The 19,282-nt window shown below is 39.8% G+C and overlaps 1 protein-coding gene across 3 annotated transcripts in view; it reads left to right on the top strand.

Annotated features, from left to right (window-relative positions):
• The window catches only part of macrod1 (mono-ADP ribosylhydrolase 1), a 575,305-nt gene that overhangs the window by 2,696 nt on the left and 553,327 nt on the right, over positions 1 to 19,282 (top strand). Inside the window, exon 1 of one of the 3 annotated variants that reach the window (XM_051923038.1) lies at positions 3,669 to 4,179. The exons of 1 other annotated variant lie outside the window; for it this stretch is intronic. In XM_051923038.1, coding sequence (XP_051778998.1) covers positions 3,777 to 4,179 — 403 coding nt within the window. In that variant the 5' untranslated portion in view covers positions 3,669 to 3,776. Of the gene's footprint in view, positions 1 to 3,668; positions 4,180 to 19,282 lie in introns of those variants that run through there. One more of the 3 variants, XM_028809642.2, reaches the window with a different exon arrangement.

Raw genomic sequence — 19,282 nt, 5'->3', positions numbered from 1 at the left:
CCTTAATTTCCACTCAGACATCAGTGTTAACTACTGACACCCAGCAATAATAAGAAATTTGCATTGTTTTTCTTGGTTTTATTGTAGGGCACAGTGAAATATATTGGCTTGATTTAACAGAAAATAAATTAAAAAATGAACACATTCTGCATGTAATAGTCATTTAGTCATTTACCAACCCGCTATATCCTAACACAGGGTCGCAGGGTTCTGCTGGAGCCACTCCCAGCCAGCACAGGGTGCAAGGCAGGAACAAATCCCGGGCAGGGCACCAGTCCACCGCAGGGCACACTAGGGACAATTTAGGATAGCCAATGCACCTAACCTGCATGTCTTTGGACTGTGGGAGGAAACTGGAGCACCTGGAGGAAACCCACGCAGACATGGGGAGAACATGCAAACTCCACGCAGGGAGGACCCGGGAAGCGAACCCAGGTCTCCTTACTGCAAGGCAGCAGCGCTACCAGTGCACCACCATGTTGCCCACATGTATAAGTTTTAGTTAAAAATTAATTAAATAGAATACATGGCACATTTTTTTAATACACCCTGAACTGAAAAATGCCCAAAACTTTGCAAAAGTACTAGATCATTGGTTCTCAACCTGTGGTATGCATACCACTGGTGGTACATGAAGATTTATTGGGTGGTAAGTAAGGAAGCATAAAAATCTGTGGTTGATAACTGAGCAGAGGTTGAAAAAGAGCCAGACTATCTATACAAGAGAGAGTTAGCAGCTGTCTCAGCTGCAGTTACACCTTAAGAAGCACATCCCAGGGTTTGAATTCTGGTGCAGGATTGCAGGTATCCTGTTTAGTACATTTAAAAAAAAAAAGAGATTCTGTATGGTTTCTTCTTATAAATTTGGAGAGTCCTGCTACACTTTCAAAGTAAAAATAGGACTTGCCTCTTTTATGCTATTATAGAGTTTGAAATAAAAATAAACAATTACAATATGCTTGCTTTAGAGTGCAATGTTGAGACCAATATAGGGTGGAGGGGTGGTTCTGAGGCTAAGGATCTGTGCTGGTATCCAGAAGGTTGCCAGTTTGAATCCCTGTCACTACCAAAAGAGATCCTACTCTGCTGGGCCCTTGAGCAAGACCCTTAACCTGTAATTGCTCCAGGGGTGCTGTACAATGGCTGACGCTGTGCTCTGACCCCAAGGGGTATGCGAAAACTAACAAATTCCTAATACAAGAAATTGTATAAGGCGAAATAAAGAACAAAAAAAAATAAAAATCAACTGTCTTTTGAAGGAGTTGAGCAAGTGAAGGGAGTATTCACTTTTAATTACAGTGTCATACACGGCTGTGACAAAATAAGAGATGCTTCACATTTAATCTTTGTTTGCTGTAAATATGGCTACAGTACAGTTGTCCATTGAGCTATACACTTTCTGACTGACTTATCCAGTTCATGGTTACTCTCCTCAGCCCATAAAAGAATTAACTTTGAACAGGATGCCTACCTCACACACATCTGACACATTGTTCCCCCCCAAAAAAATTGCTTAGTGTTTCAAAATGTACACATTAACCAAACATTTTTTTAATATTTTGAAGCACAAGGCAAATCTCTCCAATCATGTGACATTCAGTGTGGTAATGGAAATGCATACTCTCAGAGATGCATAATTGGTGGAACTACAGAAGCAGCATACTTAAATCAATGAAAACAAATCGGTGAACACTATAATCTTATTGCTCAATGGGTTGTTTGAAACCAAAGCAATATTTTTTTATTTGAATGACACAGGATCAAATGCAATGCCATCTACAGTTGCATTTAACTTTTGCAGTTACAGTCACTCCAACTCAGTAACTCTGTTTTAATACAGAGGCATAAACAACAGCAAAGTGTGACCACTTATGTGAGTTAACTTAAAAACAACATAACAATGGCTGTTTTATGGGAATTCTGTAATGCTAATCTTAATTTGAAATGTTTGATTTCACAAAAGTCGCATTTAAAGTTAGCACAAACCTAAAAAAGGAGGGAATGATTAGAAAGTGGAAGCATATGATGTGTGAAATTTGAATTAATTTGACTAGTGGATTTCATATTCCTGCTATTGTATGTTAAGTGTTATTAACAAGCTTACTGTATGTCCATAAACTTCTGCAATCTCACAACAGCAAATGTCATAAATCTCAAAAACTAATTTTCTAACAAACCTGATATGAATTTTTTTTTATAAAAGCTACTTCATTGGGTATGTGCAAATTAAAATATTCTGAATTATTTTGACATTTACTAATTCATGTGGTGATGACAATGTAATCATAAAAAATATACTAAAAATGTAAACATTGTTTTTTTAGTACTGTCATGTCATTTTGACACCTGCTTAATCCTTAATAGCACAGGGCACAAGGAGGCAACAAACCCTGGATAGGATGCCAGTCCATCACAGGGTGAACACATATCCACACACTAAGCATATGCTATGGTCAAGTCAATGTCAAAAATTAATCTAACCTACGCGTCTTTGGACAGTGGGAGGAAACTGGAGCACCCAGATGAAACCCATACGAACGCAGGGAGAACATGCAAAGTCCACACAAGGAGGACTCAGGATGTGAACCCTGTTTTTTTTAAATAAGTGAATAAATTTTGCATGCGCACATCGTAAGAGAAATCAGGTAGTTCATAATAATATAAATGTTCATACACCTCATGCTGAGATCTAATAAAGCTAAAAAAAAGCTTCAATTTGCTGTTAGTCTGAAAGGAAATCCTCCCCTCTGCCACATATAAAATTCAAACTCTGAACTGTATATATTTTGAAAGTTAAAACGTATTGCAATTTCAAGCTATTTAATTTTTATTACACACCAAACCACAGTATTGTTTACATTTTAAAAAAATTAGGTATACGTAAACATTTTTATAAAATAAAGAATGTAATGCCTTATTAAAATCCCAAAATACAAAACTTTTGGGTGGACAATGAAATATGGCCTTTAAGATTACAAAGCGTCCAGTACTTAATTTAACACCACCAAAAATGTGGTGGTACATACGAAGATATAAATTCTTGGGGGTGGTACTTCAAGACAAAAGGTTGAAAACCCCTGTAGATCATGAAAGGTCAAATAAAATTGCATCTTATTTTCTGTAAGTGAACCATCTGATTTTAACAAGTAATAATTTTAAAATGCACACAAATTATATTTTATTTTAAACTGTTGCATATGAATTCTGTTGCAGCCCCATTCTCCTGTTTATTTGCATGGTTGTAGGTTTCTTTGTACCTTGCAATAATCAAAACTAGTACGAGTTTTTAAAAATCCCATATGGTTAATTTTTTAGAAGTACTGCTGCGTGTTTTCACACGGCATAACAATCTCAAAAGCGCGGTCATTACCCAGTCGGTCAGGTAGTGATCGAGTCGTGACAGAGACAATCAACTAACTCCAGCTCTATATTTTTTGATAGAATTGTTAATTACCTGCGTCACAGCGCCTTGACCACTGTCGCGCTTATATGACGCCGCATCCGTCTACGAGACAGTCACTTATGCGGTGTACAAACTTGTTACCTGCAGGAAAACGTTTCTCGATGTGAAATTACGGTCTTGTATCTGCGACTTCGTTTCCCAAGCGACGTTGCGATGTCTTTTAATTTTTACGACATACTCCGCTGCTCCTGATTGGCCGTGCACAATTATATCACTGCCTGCGCAAGGTGCGCGCTTGGGCTTGACTTTCGTTTTAAGATCTAACGTCTCGGCAAATAGACTGAGCGAAAAGAACAGTAGTCTGTGAACTAATATGCTGTTTCAAATATATAATGCAGCTGCTGTAGCAGCTTCCCGAGGTTTTAGGCTTTCACTGTTCATGTCGCGTATGCAAAGCACACTGAGTAAAGGAACGGGGATCACGATCACACCGTGCCTATTGTGCCCTCGGGTGAGCGCCCTCAGCAGCCTGGTCAGAGGAGCAACGGGAGCGCGCAGTGGCGTTACTGTTACTCGTCGCTTGAAGAGTAGCCAAACTTTTGTAAACAGAGGCGAAAGAGTGGGTACTAATAAGAAGACGAGTCATCGACTTTTGGGAGGTGTTCTGGGGACGGCATTTGGGTGCACAGCGGCCCTGCACTCCGCAGAGGCACTCGGGATGGCGGGCAAAAGCATCGATCTGACTTCTCGGGCCACCGATTGGAAGGAGGCAAAAAGTGAGTGCTGAATACAGTGGGGGGAAGAAAACAACGGCGCAAGCGAGACATCAAAAGCGCAAGCTGTATATAGCGAAGTTTGCTCAGACCCATGTACGTATGCAGACAGAGAAGAAATACATATGCAGATATCAAACGGCTAAGCGAGAGACTGAAAGCTGCTCCTTTCAAGGCGCAAGAAATGGGCGGCCTCCACTGAAATTGTCACTGCTCTCCTTTTTCCCATCGTAACCGCGTGTTTACCAACTGCCAATGTACAGTACTCGCAGAAGCAATTAACGTTAACGTTTCTTTTTTTTAATGAATCTACACATGTAACAGTGTATCGTGTCTTCACTATGGACTGGTGAAAAGAGCTCTACAGGTTGCACGGAGTCTACGGAAAAATTGCAGACATCTAAACCGACTGAGAATGCAGTAGAAATTATGAATAACATTAGCGAAGTTAGTTCTTCCAGTCGTGGGCGTGCAAAAAGTTACTTAAAGCGGTTTTCTGCTTGCCAGAATTTTTTTTAGAGCAGAACAACCACGCAAAAATCTTACCTGTTGCTGTTGTCTTCACATAACTTTTCCCCGATACCATTCTTGACATTATTTTTCTTTCACTTGACTTTGTCATTATAGTTTATTTGTCCTTATTACATTTGTCCTGTTGTTCCTATAAAATCATTTTCTAGTTTTTTTCTTCATATAATATACTGGTAATTCACATTTATGAGTATCATGTTCAGATTTGAATTACAACAACAGTCTGAAGTAACATTTTTTCTATTAAACATCTATTTTTGTATGATATTTGCACCCTTCATCCATCCTACAAATTATTCTTAAACCTTCTATTCTCATTTTAGCATCATAGCCTAGGCAATGAGCAGAACCCAACCCTTGATGGGTTGCCAGTTCACTGTACAGTATTGAATATGTGCTTTCTCAAATTGGAGTCCACTCATCCTCCAAATACATTTTATCATGAGAAGGGTTGCAGGGCAGCTGGAGCTACCCTAGCAAGCGTAAGGTGCAAGGTAAGAACAATACCTGGGTGGGGTGCCAGTGTCTCACTGGCTGAACACATGCTCACAGCCTATGACCAGTTTAGTTGCCAGTCCTCCTAATTTACATGTCTTTGGAAACTGGAGCTCCAAGAGGAAATACACGAACATGGGGAGACCATGCAAATGCCTCGAAGGAAGTTGAGGCAGCAGCCCTCAAGTTGATGTCTTTAACTGGTGTCTATCAAGCTTACTTAAATGCAGTGCAAATGTTACTTGCAAAAATGGCCATATACAGTGCATAATTTAATAAAACCAGCCTGATACATAAATACATTTTTTAACCCCAAATGGTCTTCCCCCTATGCTATGGAGTCTGTAAGTGTGCAGTTTTAAACTGTGGATTGTTTGCTATGAGATGTATTAGCAGGTTGGACAATGACTGACTGTATGGAAAGAAATCTGGTGTGTCACAGATGTGCCTTCTGCCAACATTCTACTGTAGTGTTCTAATTCTAGGCCTGGATGTTGTCCATGTAAAGTCTGCACATTCCATCTGTATCTGTCTAGGGTTTCCTTCCACATGCCCAAAGATGTGCAGGTTAGGTTAACTGGCAACTGTAAATTGCCCTTTGTGTGCCCTGTGATGGACTGGCAGCCTGTTCAGGATTATTCTGTGCTTTTCACTCAACACTGTCTGGCACCCTGGAACTGGATTAAGTGGGTTTGAGAGTGAGATGAATTTGATAGTATGCCCATTATAAGGATCTTTGTAGATTTGTAAGTTGAGTTCCTAATGAGCCAAAAGCTCAATTTCTGTTTGTCAAGTGAACAGAATTCCTTTACAGGGAAGGTCTAATGGCTGGTACTCTTACCCATCTGCTACAAAGATGAGGAGGATGTGTTCACTGCATGACCTTGATATATTGTCATTTATTATTGTACTGAAATCAATATACTTCTATTTACTAATGTGATGTGACCACATAAACGTGATTACTCTTTGTATTGTCAGAGTATTATTATATTGTAAATTGGCTAATTTGAAGTATTTGCCCAGGCTGCTTGTTTACTAGTGTAATAATATATGTTCTTGGCTGCTATTTACTAGTATTATATATTTTCTTTATGTTCGACACATTTGAATGCTGTTTGTCTGTCAGTCAGTCATTATCCAACCCGCTATAGCCTTACACAGGGTCACGGGGGTCTGCTGGAGCCAACCCCAGCCAGCACAGGGTGCAAGGTAGGAACAAATCCCCGGGCAGGGCGCGAGCCCACCGCAGGAATCTGTTTGTTTTGAGCTATAAACATGTTTTGTAACTTATTTGCTACAAGAACTTTTAAAATGTTCACAAGGAGACTCATGTTTTGAGGAACACTGCAATGCACACTCTTTGGCTCCTCTCATTATTCTCCTTCTGTTAATCTTATGCCATCTTTAAACTTAATTTTCATCAAAATGGAAGAACATTGATGGGAAAAATTGGCAGGAAATGTATAATGTGTCATCTCTTGTATCTGTAAATTTCCAGTGTTTTTGACTAACTTGTAATGCTACTGCATACTGTAGGTGCTGCTGTTTCATTGCTGATCACTTGCTGTTAGTGTCAAGAACAGGACATTGCGATGTGATACTGGCTTAATGTGCATTTTTATTGTTGAATAAGTAAAGCTATAAATATATAGGCAAATAAAAAATAACTACTGGCATTATTTAAACTGACACCATAAGGCAATTAGATAGAAGGTAGGTATATTAATTTCTTGAGGAAGCACTAACTTTCAGTTTAAGTGTAAGTTAAAGCCATTTTTACTTGTAGTTATTTTCACCTTAATTTTACAGTCATTATTTTTAGTGTTAATCGCCTCTATGAGCTGTGATCTGTAATTAAGTGTACTTTGGTCAAAGAGGGAGTGTTTATTTATGTTTGTTTGTTTGTTATCCATAGAATGTTTTATGTTTCTATTGTCTTGGTTTATAAGAATTATAGCAATAGCTATTGATGCACACAAGTAGTTATTTATCTTTGAATTGGTATCAAGAAATTCTAATGACAATATACATTTTCTACTATGCAAGCAAAAGATTAACACATTAAAGTGTGCACCACTTAGCCACTGTAAACTGGGCTAATAATAATCCTGCAACTTCTACAGTTTGTGAGATCGGTTTCTGCTGTGTTTGGCAGAGTAATGCAACAGATTGTGAATTTTACAGCAGTAAGATAAAATACATTTAAGACTAAGTGGAAAATAATTAAATGAAAATTGATTCTATCACAAGACTGTGTAACAACATACATATTATATACAAATAGTACACACACAACCAAATGAATTTGTACAGTTCGGTCCATAAATATTTGGACAGAGACAACTTTTTTCTAATTTTGGTTCTGTACATTACCACAATGAATTGTAAATGAAACAACTCAGATGCAGTTGAAGTGCAGACTTTCAGCTTTAATTCAGTGGGATGAACAAAACGATTGCATAAAAATGTGAGGCAACTAAAGCATTTTTTGAACACAATCCCTTCATTTCAGGGGCTCAAAAGTAATTGGACAAATTAAATAACTGGAAATAAAATGTTCATTTCTAATACATGGTTGAAAACCCTTTGCTGGCAATACAGCCTGAAGTCTTGAACTCCTGGACATCACCAGATGCTGGGTTTCCTCCTTTTTAATGTTCTGCCAGGCCTTTACTACAGCGGCTTTCAGTTGCTGTTTGTTTGTTTGTGGGCCTTTCTGTCTGAAGTTTAGTCTTCAACAAGTGAAAATCATGCTCAATTGGGTTAAGATCAGGTGACTGACTTGGCCATTCAAGAATTTTTCACTTCTTTGCTTTAATAAACTCCTGGGTTGCTTTGGCTGTATGTTTTGGGTCATTGTCCATCTGTATCATCAAACACCGCCCAATCAATTTGACTGCATTTAGCTGGATTTGAGCAGACAGTATGTCTCTGAGCACCTCAGAATTCATTCGGCTGCTTCTGTCCTGTGTCACATCATCAATAAACACTAGTGTCCCAGTGCCACTGGCAGCCATGCACACCCAAGCCATTACACTGCCTCCACCATGTTTTACAGATGATGTGGTATGCTTTGGATAATGAGCTGTTCCACGCCTTCTCCATATTTTTTTCTTGCCATCTTTCTGGTAGAGGTTGATTTTGGTTTCATCTGTCCAAAAAATGTTTTTCCAGAACTGTGCTGGCTTTTTTTAGATGTTCTTTAGCAAAGTCCAATCTAGCCTTTCTATTCTTGAGGTTTATGAGTGGCTTGCACCTTGCAGTGCACCCTCTGTATTTACTTTCATGCAGTCTTCTCTTTATGGTAGACTTGGATATCGATACGCCTACCCCCTGGAGAGTGTTGTTCACTTGGTTGGTTGTTGTGAAGTGGTTTCTCTTCACCATGGAAATGATTCTGCAGTCATCCACCACTGTTGTCTTCCGTGGACGTCCAGGTCTTTTTGCGTTGCTGAGTTCACCAGTGCTTGATTTCTTTCTCAGGATGTACCAAACTGTAGATTTTACCACTCGTAATATTGTAGCAATTTCTCGGATGGGTTTTTTCTGTTTTCGCAGCTTAAGGATGGCTTCTTTCACCTGCATGGAGAGCTCCTTTGACCACATGTTGTCTGTTCACAGCAAAATCTTCCACATGAAAGCACCATACCTCAAATCAACTTCAGGCCTTTTATCTGCTTAATTGATAATGACATAACAACGGACTTGCCCACACCTGCCCATGAAATAGCCTTTGAGTCAATTGTCTAATTACTTTTGAGCCGCTGAAATGAAGGGATTGTGTTAAAAAAATGCTTTAGTTGCCTCACATTTTTATGCAATCGTTTTGTTCACCCCACTGAATTAAAGCTGAAAGTCTGCACTTCAACTGCATCTGAGTTGTTTCATTTAAAATTCATTGTGGTAGTGTACAGAACCAAAATTAGAAAAATGTTTTCTCTGTCCAAATATTTATGGACCTAACTCTGTGTGTGTGTGTGTGTGTGTGTGTATATAATATACTAGGGGGCTTTGCTCGCCAACCCCCGTGTTTGGTTTTCTGGACACACTTTTAAGATTTTTTTTTTTTTCTTTGAATTGTTGCTATATCATTAGTTTCACTTTTATTTCAGAACTTCTGTAAAAACAATATTTGGAATCTTTCGAGTCCAAATAAGCTGAATCTTTTAAATGAGGTCAGTGAGACATGTGTTTAATGACTTTTTCAGGTTAGAGATAAGGAAAACTTGAATTCAAAATTCCCCAAAAAAACGTAGGCGCGAAACACATGCAGAGCAAGATGCAGAATATGAGAGCAGAAAAAAACGACAGTGTCAAAAAAAAAAAAAAAAAAAAAGTAAACATTGCATTAGCGCAAAAAAAGAAAAATTATTACTTGGAGAAATAACTAAAAGGCGAATAGAGATTGAATATATGGACACAGGTGATATGTCAGAACTATGTAAATATTGTAAGGCTTTGAGGTTTAAGTCAGAGAATTTCAAAAACATTTACCTCACATGCATTTATTGTTTACTTTGCAAAAAAAAAATGATTTACTGATGATGATGTAGATCACTTTGTCTGTGCTGAAATTCCAAACAGAAAAACCTATCCTGAATTATCTCTAACCTGCTCTGCATATGTTTGGCCCTTTTGTTTTGTAACCTCTTTATGACGTTTTACTTTGTTTTCTACTCTGTCTTTTGTTTCTGACCTCGCTTTGTCCTGCTTTTTTTTTTTAATGACAGCTGGTCCGTGGTGATTATTTTTCCTTTTTCGAGTATTAATTTCCATTTGTTTGCACTACTGTGATCTTTACTTTCTTTTTTTTATACTTTCATATTCTTTAACTTTCTCCACATTTGAATCGCGCATACTTTTTTGTAGCCTTTCGAATTGCACTTCTTTCATATATATGAATAGCGTGTATAGCGCCAACGTTTGTGAACGTCTTTATGAACTTCTACTTTGTCTTTTACTCTGTCTTTTAATTCTGAGCCCAATTGGACGTACTTTGTTTCAATTCCACTTGTTACGGGCTGATAATTACTTGCCTTATTTTCTGAATTTGCACCTAGATTATTTTTTCTTTTTTCTTTCCAACGCTTTTGAGTCCCTTTTCTCCGCGCTGCTTTCTTCTTCGCTTATTCGTCGTCGTTTCATTTATAATGTATTGTCCATATACACTTTTTATGCGCTGAGACCCCAGATCTGTATGTGCTCAAATCCTTCACAAGACTGTTTTGCTGCCCCATTATCTTATTTGATATATTGTAAGTAGGGCATGTCTTGCAAGAATCTCATGTTCTACATCATCGCGAGATGGTCCCGGGTCAATCTCTTGGCACAATGTCTCATGTTTATGGTCCCCACGAGATGCACTGTGGCAAGTCTCTTTGGTCTCGCGTGTCTTTTAAATGTCTTCCGAGAAGATCACGTGCTTGGCAAGGATTTTTTTTATAATAGATCTCTCTCTCTATATATATATATCTATATCTATATATTGTAACAGTAGGGGGCGCTAGTGCTCCCTTGAACCCTCAGGTACCACACCAAACACCAGGTAGAAGTCCAAACTTTTTATTTTTAAAATAACACAGTGCACAAAGCACCCTCCACTCCACACTACTCCTATAATCAATAAACACTACAATGATCACAATTCCTCCACTCCCAGACACTTAGCCACCCTTCCTCCCAGCTCCGCTCACTCATCTGGGGTTTCCCAGAGTCCTTTATAGTCCCTGACCCGGAAGTGGTTCCATCCCAACAATCCATAAGTCCTCATCACTTCCGGGTCAGATTAAAAGTCCTTTTCTTCAACCCGGAAGCACATTGTTCCTTCCGGTCATGTGATCAGGACGCACTTCCGGGTTATAGGGCATGTAGCACTCTGTAAGCCTCCCTACAGCGGCTCCTGGTGGTCCCCATGGTATCCAGCAGGGTTGTTTATAAAAACTACAATGTCCATAATGCCCTGCTGTAATTTGGGGACCTTCCATGCTGCTGGGAGGGCTCCATCTGGCGGCCTGGAGGTGTGGATCAGAATATTTGGCCAGCCACCCCTCACAGTTCCCTCTCCTTAGCGAAGACCACTGGGGCGGAGTGGCCAGCCCCGCGAGGGACGTCTTCCTCCAGGAGAACCTATCAGTCGGGCCTTGGCTGTGCTGTCTAGACTCCCCAGAGAACCTAGGGGGAATGGTGTATCGGCTGTCCCTCCAATCCCCTGTCCTCCGAGGACCACTTCGCTATACGTGGCCCGGCTGATGACAGTTATAGCAAAGTCGTCGCCCTCCTGGTTGTCTTCCTCCGCGAGACTGGAAACATCTCGGGAACTCCGTCAACTCTGCCCTTTTCTCCGCCGAGGGAGGTTTTATGGCCGCCTCGGTACTCTCAGCCCTTCTTTCTGATTTGTCAGGAGACCCGCGTTTTATTTTTGGGATCTCCTGCTTATTCTGGGGCTTGTGTACAGTTTGGGTCTCTCTATTGGAAGAAGAGAGTCCCTTTGCTGTCTGCACGCCGGTTGATCTTCAGCTATTCGGAGGCAGCATCATCGGCACCACATCGCTCCGGGTGACAGCACTTTTTAGCTGCACCGGTTCGATTGGCGCTTCCCCCGCCCCTTCTATTACCACTGTCAACTCCCTTACAACACGGGTCAGGGTCTTGAGGTCCGACTCGCTCTGGGAAGCCGCCTCATACAGCTGTTCTGGCTCGATCGTTCCTTCCCCCGACCACTAGCATTCTGCTCTCTACTGTCAGGCATGCAGTGCCTTGGCACCCGCTACTTATTAACCACGGGGTCGGATCACACTGTGTCCCTTTATACTGTATGGTACTGGTTGGACATACCTGTACCACCGCATCGATCATAACTGGAGCCTCTCGACCCAATCGCCGTAGGTATTCCACCAGTCCTTTCAGCGGCGCCTTTGCCGTTGCTCCCAGCTCCTCCACTCGTTTCTTCAGCTCCTCTAAGCCCTGAAAGAAACTGTTCACGGGCTTGAGTAACTTCTCGAGATCCTGTAGTCCAATAAAGTCATTTAAGTCGGCCTGAGGCAGGCTAGAATCTTCAGTTGCCTTGCCTTGCCTTCCGGCTGGGAGCCAATGGGCACGTCCGCTCCTGACACTTGCTCAGTTGGGTTGCACAAAGGTTTTTGGGAACTTGAGTCTCTAGAGGATCGGGTGGCCACTACCGGCCGACTGCAATCCTCCTTTTCTAATTTATCGGAGGACCGTTCAGTCACAACCCGCTCCTCTTTACCTTTTTTTATTGTTGGCGCTGCTTCGCTCGCCTCCCCCTTCCCTTTCAGGGAGCTCGGATCCGTCGGGGAACAAATGACCTCACTGACGGACCGCTTTTGACCTTCTTCCCGACATCCTTCGGGCAAAATCACGAGACACGTTTCTGCGAATAAGCAGGTCTCTTCCTGGTCAGGTGACTCCGTGTTTTGGTGACGGTATACCCAGCCTGCCCCAGGATAGTCCACGTGACTGTCGTTGACGAATAGGCGTCTCCCTTTCAGACTCCTAGATAGGCTTGACTCCTCTGTATCGCGGCCATCTTGCCTAGGTGTGAGGCAGGCGTCCGACTCACAGTCTGCTTTCTGCACACAGGCCTCTGCAAAATATGAATAAAAAATCCCCGGCGCTTTGGGTGTTTTTCCGGCACATACCTCCAAACTTGGCTGACGTGTTCCCAGTCTATTTAGGCAGTCCGGCGTGTCCGATATCTGACAGTGCTCCTGCTGTCTCGCCACTCGGGCTTGCTCGGCCTTAATCAGCGCTCGGTCTTCCTCACTCCCAGTCAGGTAGGTCCATACCTTCTCGGCCTCCGTTAGGGCCTGAACCTTTTGGGTATGCCCATTCTTTTTTCCTGATTTCTTCCCCATTGTAATCCGAGGTCTAGCAAGGCTCACAATCACAGCGCTCTCAGTATAGTGTGGCATTTCTACCTCCGTGCGTTCTGACGCGATCTTCTTAGGGTTTTCTGTATACACAATTTTTTTAAATTCAGGTCCTCTGCCAACCGACGGCCAGAGAATCCTGCCGGCTATGCCAGTGTAACAGTAGGGGGCGCTAGTGCTCCCTTGAACCCTCAGGTACCACGCCAAACACTAGGTAAAAGTCCAAGACTTTTTATTTTTATAATAACACAGTGCACAAAGCAACCTCCACTCCACACTACTCATATAATCAATAAACACTACAATAATCACAATTCCTCCACTCCCAGACACTTAGCCACCCTTCCTCCCAGCTCAGCTCACTCGTCTGGGGTTTCCCCAGAGTCCTTTTATAGTCCCAGACCCGGAAGTGGTTCCATCCCAACAATCCATAAGTCCTCATCACTTCTGGGTTAGATTAAAAGTCCTTTTCTTCAACCCGGAAGCACGTTGTTCCTTCCGGTCATGTGATCAGGACGCACTTCCGGGTTATAGGGCACGTAGCACTCTGTAAGCCTCCCTACAGCGGCTCCTGGTGGTCCCCATGGTATCCAGCAGTGTTGTTTATAAAAACTACAATGTCCATAATGCCCTGCTGTAATTTGGGGACCTTCCATGCTGCTGGGAGGGCTCCATCTGGCGGCCTGGAGGTGTGGACCGGAATATTTGGCCGGCCACCCCTACAATATAATATAATCCTAAGCCTAAAGTGCAACGATTTTATTTGACTAATTTATCATGCTTTAAACCTGGCTTATTTTAAAACCTACATATATATGTTTGGAATCATTCTTTTCAGAATTTATTGAACTTTAATGTAATGTTATTAGATTTTCAGATTCTTATTTCGTTTTTAAATTATAAACTAAAAAATATCAAGTCCCATGAGACGAGACTTTGTGCCAAGAGATTTAACCATGCCTGGGACCGGAAATAAAAAATAAAGAGTAGATGACAAAGACAGCTGCTGTACAGGCTTTTAAATGTTCAAATCGCCACGTTTTGCTTTGCTTATCGAGCAAAGAGGAGGTAAAAAAAAAAAACCTGTATTTGTTTCCCATTGTATCACCATTTAAGAGGACGTTTCAGAGGAGCGACCGTGTCCCCTTGGGGTGCGTTCAGACCTGCTCTTCACAACATGAGTGGCAGAGATGCGAAGTGGCTGGCACGCAGCACAGGCAAGGGGGGTTGGCGATCGAAGCAAGCAGTGGGTAAGCCCCCTAGTATTTAAATAAATTGAACAAAAAATACCTTTTTGTCTACATTAAATTATTAGTTTTTTTAAATGCTTTCTACATGTTACTACAAATTCGTTTTTTCTGGTAAATTAATGCTCTGTTTTAAAATCCTGAGGATTCCCCACCCCTTATAATTTTCATATAGTCTTTGAATATTTATGCAATGTGCAAACACTGCAATGAAAAAAATCACATTCTTTAAACGGCTATAAAAAATTCTGCAATAAAAATACAGAAACATTCAAATTGGTATCAAAAGTAATCTAAACTTGTCTAAAATTGTCCCCCAGAGGAAGATGCAATGTAGAGCTTCATCATCTAACTCATGGAAGTGCTTCATTCCAAAATCCTGGAGACTTTAGCAAATGCAAGGAAATGATTGCTTATTATCAAAAAAAATTAACAACTGTCAGTGAAATGCACTTTGCAGATCAATTTTTGAATAAATTCATTATGACAATTATTGCAGAAATAGATATTGGCAAAGTGGAGTGTAGAGTGTGGACTCCCCTCTGTGTCATGGGTTTTAATCAATTTCCTCATCACACACACTTCCATGCATTCCATTAATTCTTCCATTTGCTGAAAATACCTAATCAAGTTTGAGAATTCCAGTGGATCATGCAAATTTCACAATAAAAGTATTATGTAGAAAACCAAAGCAAGAAATGAGCAAAGGAAACAAATTAATTTCATACCAGTGTCTAAAAGGTTTCAAGTAATGTGAGCACAGAAAGCGGGGTAAGGAGTACATCAAGTAGGCTCATCTGTGTTTTTCAGTTATTTAAAATTTGATTTATGTATTTTAATACATTATTTTTCACGATGTTGTAGAGTGGCAATGTGTTCCTTATTGCTCAGACATGCAAGTAGGAATTTCACTGTACTCTGTAAGTGGTAATACTACTGTCTCACTTGAATTGTATGCATTGATAGTAGGAAGCTTTAACTGTTTGAGGGGATAACAGAAACACAAAGATTAGCACTTTGTTTATTAATGAGTAGAAGAGGTTATTTCTCCCTCAATTGCTGTGTAGAAGTGTTGATTACAATACTTCTTATGTCAGTAAAAATTACCTGAATTTAAAAGTTCAAAACATATCATTAAATGTCCAAAATATATATAAATGCCATACAATGGACAGGAAATGTATAACTCCAAGTTTAATACAAAATCTTTGTAAATGATTATGTTTATTTACATTAAATAAACGAAGAGTAAAAATTTAAAAGCATAAATGATTGCCCAACACAGCAAAAAAATCTTAATCTATAATCCAAATCCAAAAAACCTAAGACAAAAAATATATGAAGTTAGACAATCAATACTCCATAAATGTTGTGATCTTGAGTTACAAACATGATGGAAGTGGTGTGAGACCTCCAAAGAGGGTCACTAAAGCAGGCCAGGACCTACACTGGCCAACATGGAAAAGACTCATCCCAGTCCAGCTCATCACCCAGCTGTTTTCAGGCTTCAACCCAGGTAGGCCTCAGAAATGGGTAACTGGATTTAAAAGTTAAAAATGCAAAGAAGTCTTAAAATATATTCAGATATCTCACAAGGGAGAGAGAACTGTAAAACACAAATGTCAGTCAAAATGAGAAATGTTTATAAATGAAGCTTTATGAACAAAAATAGGAAAATAATGGAAAATTATCAAAATGTGCAAAAAAGGTTATCCCTATAAGTCAATTGGAAGGTAATCAAGTCCAACTAGACACATGCAAAGACATATCCAAGAATTAAGCAAGAAATCCAGAAGCTAGTCGTAACTCAAGGAAATAACAATACTCACTTGAGCTCCTATATAAACTCAATGAACCAGTGCTGGTTTTCTTTTTCTGGTCCACTTATAACGCCAGAAGGGAGCAACAGTGATGTCAGGGTGGCTCCACCTCCTGGTGCTCCATGCACAAAGTAGTGAAAATCGCAATACATTTAAAGAAATAGTACATCTTTAACAAATTACAAATAATTCCAACAGAAAAAGACACAAAAACATGAAAAACAATAAATGCAAATTAACAAAGTCATATCAAATAGATAATAAATACAAGTCAGTAAAAAAAAAAAAAAAAAAAACCCTGGCTATAACATAACAACAAATGTTAGTTAACCACTGATGGATCTAGTCCCTGTCCTCAAATACAGTATATAGGCTGAGGGCTGTCCTTCAGCTTTGATGTCAGTGTGACCCCCCCTCTTGGTAGTACCACCCACAAAACATGTGGGACACAGGAAACAATAATGATACACAGTTAGTAAATAATTAAGCAGAATAATGTTTGCAAAATTGTAATAAAGACATGAAAAGTCTTTAAACAGAAGCACAGAAATAAACATATGCCAGTGAGCATACCCTTGCTGAAACTTAACACTTATTTCATTTGTTGAGAAATTTTTCCAAAGTACAGAACCCTTGTACCAGTCAACAAATTTTTTTTCCATGCAAAGATTTAGGATTTCTTTTGTTTGAAAGTCGTACAACATAGAAAAAAAGTCTTTGGAATGTACGTATATACAGGCATGCACCAACTTATGGCCCCATGTGGGACTAGCCATTTGGCTGTATGTTAAATTGTGAATATGTCGGCCACAAAGTGTACAAGTCATTGCAATTGAGGCTGTGTGAGTCTGGTGTGAGTAAACTGCTGTTACGGAGTAGCACAGACTGATCTTTGAGTCATGGTGGCTGAACACATTGGCCATGTAGTGGAAGGTAGTGTGGGCCAAATGAATAAGAATTGGACATGTAGAACAGTGCCAATCAAAACAAACAAAAAAGGGCCATCCAAGAGTCAGGAAACATATGAGACCCTGTGAAATAATAATAATGAAAAATGTATTACCATTTACAAGGTGTTTCTTCTCCTCGATGGAAGAAAAATGACCAGAAACAAAAAAGTGCCCTGAAGACTGTAATTCTGAACACGATATATATATATTTAACTTGTGATTGTTTGTGGCCTTTGGTTGTTTTCAGCATCAGTACAGGAGGGAAGACTGCAAAGAGACTGCTACCTCTGCAGCTCCACCATGGCTTTTGTCACTGCTTCTGTGCAGAATGTATTATTCTATGGCTGGCAGTACTGCCAGAAGTATGTGATAAACAAAAGGGGTGTTGCATTTATGGCTTCTAGCAGTTGGTTTTGGTTATTTCTAGAATATTATTACCCTATTGTTTTCCATCTGTTTTCCATTGTAACCGTCAGCCGTAAGTTGGAATGGCCTCAAGTTGGTCAGACATAAATCGGCGCATGACTGAACTTTTTATTTTTTAAAGCGAAGAAGGAATTCTTCATGAACCTAGAATTAAATAGGTTTAGTTGCATCAATTGCCTCCACATTTTCATTTGAGGTGAATAGTCTTCTTTCGATACTAATTGCAGCCTTTGATTGGTGTTTTCTTTTTTGCTAGCACATGTATGCCAATCCATATCTAATCATTAACACTGCATTCTTGTGTTATAGATTAAATACTTGTTCCACCAATTGCATAATTTGACCACAAGATGGACCCCTCCACCCACTTTTTTTTTGTCATGAAACTTGTTTTCTTCTTAAGTATTGCTTGTGTGTATGTGGCACATTTGTGATGGGAGGGATTTTGTTAATTATTATTCATTAACATTTTGTAAGATTATATATTTAAGTGTTGAGTCATTAGGTGGTAGACAGTACTGTAACAAATGACAATGATGAGGACAGTATTTAAAAAAAAAAAGTAAGCTATGCTCACTATTATTTGTTTGTTATTAGGTCAGTGCTGTATGTCAGGACTGCATTCAGTTAGAAGGTCTACCATGGCTTTCTCACTAGGCGTAGGCATGGGATATAGGAGCTTTTCTGATAGCAGAACAGGGGAGGTATTTTCAGATTATGTTATATAACATGAGTAGTCTAAATACTGTTCTTGCATGAATCTCCAACAGATATATCAGATGATAAAATATGTTCTGTTTTTGAAATAGGCACTAAGGATACTGTTTCTGTCTTGATTCTAACTATGACAAAATGCTTATTAGAGTTTTAAGTGGCTAAAAGGACAAGCCTGGGGAATTGGATGAATCAAAATACAGAAAGACAATAGGAATGTTAATTATAATGAAAGAGTACCTATAAAAATACAGCATCCACACAAGCAATACAATGGGAATAGACCAGGTTAAAATAATACATTTTCAGACTTGTAAATGCTGACAGTGACTGAATCCCTCACATTTACTTAAAATTAAACGGTGTGCTATCTATAAAAATTTGTTTATCCTTATTTATCCATGTAATAAAATGATTGCCTGTGTCTTTTGAGTGCCGTCGTTCACAAGGGCCTGCTGTGCTCTCAAAGGGTGTCTGTTATTTAGCAAATGTTTTGCAGATGCCTGCCATCTTGTAGGGACCCAGCTCTAAGGGTAGAGGGAGTAGAGCCCCTACAGTAGCCTTGATTTTTCAGCTACACAACTAGTAAGTGGATGGATTTGGAAGAGCTGTCAAGGCAAAAGTTTAACGAGAGCCATCTATGGTTTGGAGGCCTTGAGCCAGGAGAAAATCAAAGTCAGTCAACAAAATGAATTTTCATTATGTGCAGGCAGAGTGAACAAATAAGAGGAGGACAGGCAATAAATTCCAAGGAAAATATAAAAGGAAAAAAAGATAGATGAAAAAGGTAGCATTATAATTATCAGTGCTGGCTCACAGCTGCAGGAAAGTTTTTTCTGGGTTTTTCCCTCTTGTATCTGAGAGACATGACTAACATTAGTGGCTTGGTGTGCAGGTGTGGTGTGTAATGGACAGGAACACTAATGCTTCCCATAAATTGTAAAAGAGATGGATTAAATGGGTTCTGTAATTTGATGGATATGCAAATAAAAATAAAACTGCAAAATCCTGAAGCAGAACTATAGAATATT

Source organism: Erpetoichthys calabaricus, chromosome 1, assembly GCF_900747795.2.
Source record: "Erpetoichthys calabaricus chromosome 1, fErpCal1.3, whole genome shotgun sequence".
NCBI classification, from domain to species: Eukaryota; Metazoa; Chordata; class Cladistia; order Polypteriformes; family Polypteridae; genus Erpetoichthys; species Erpetoichthys calabaricus.
The sequence above is the reverse complement of the archived record's forward strand: the minus strand, read 5'-3'. Positions and strand labels throughout refer to the sequence as shown.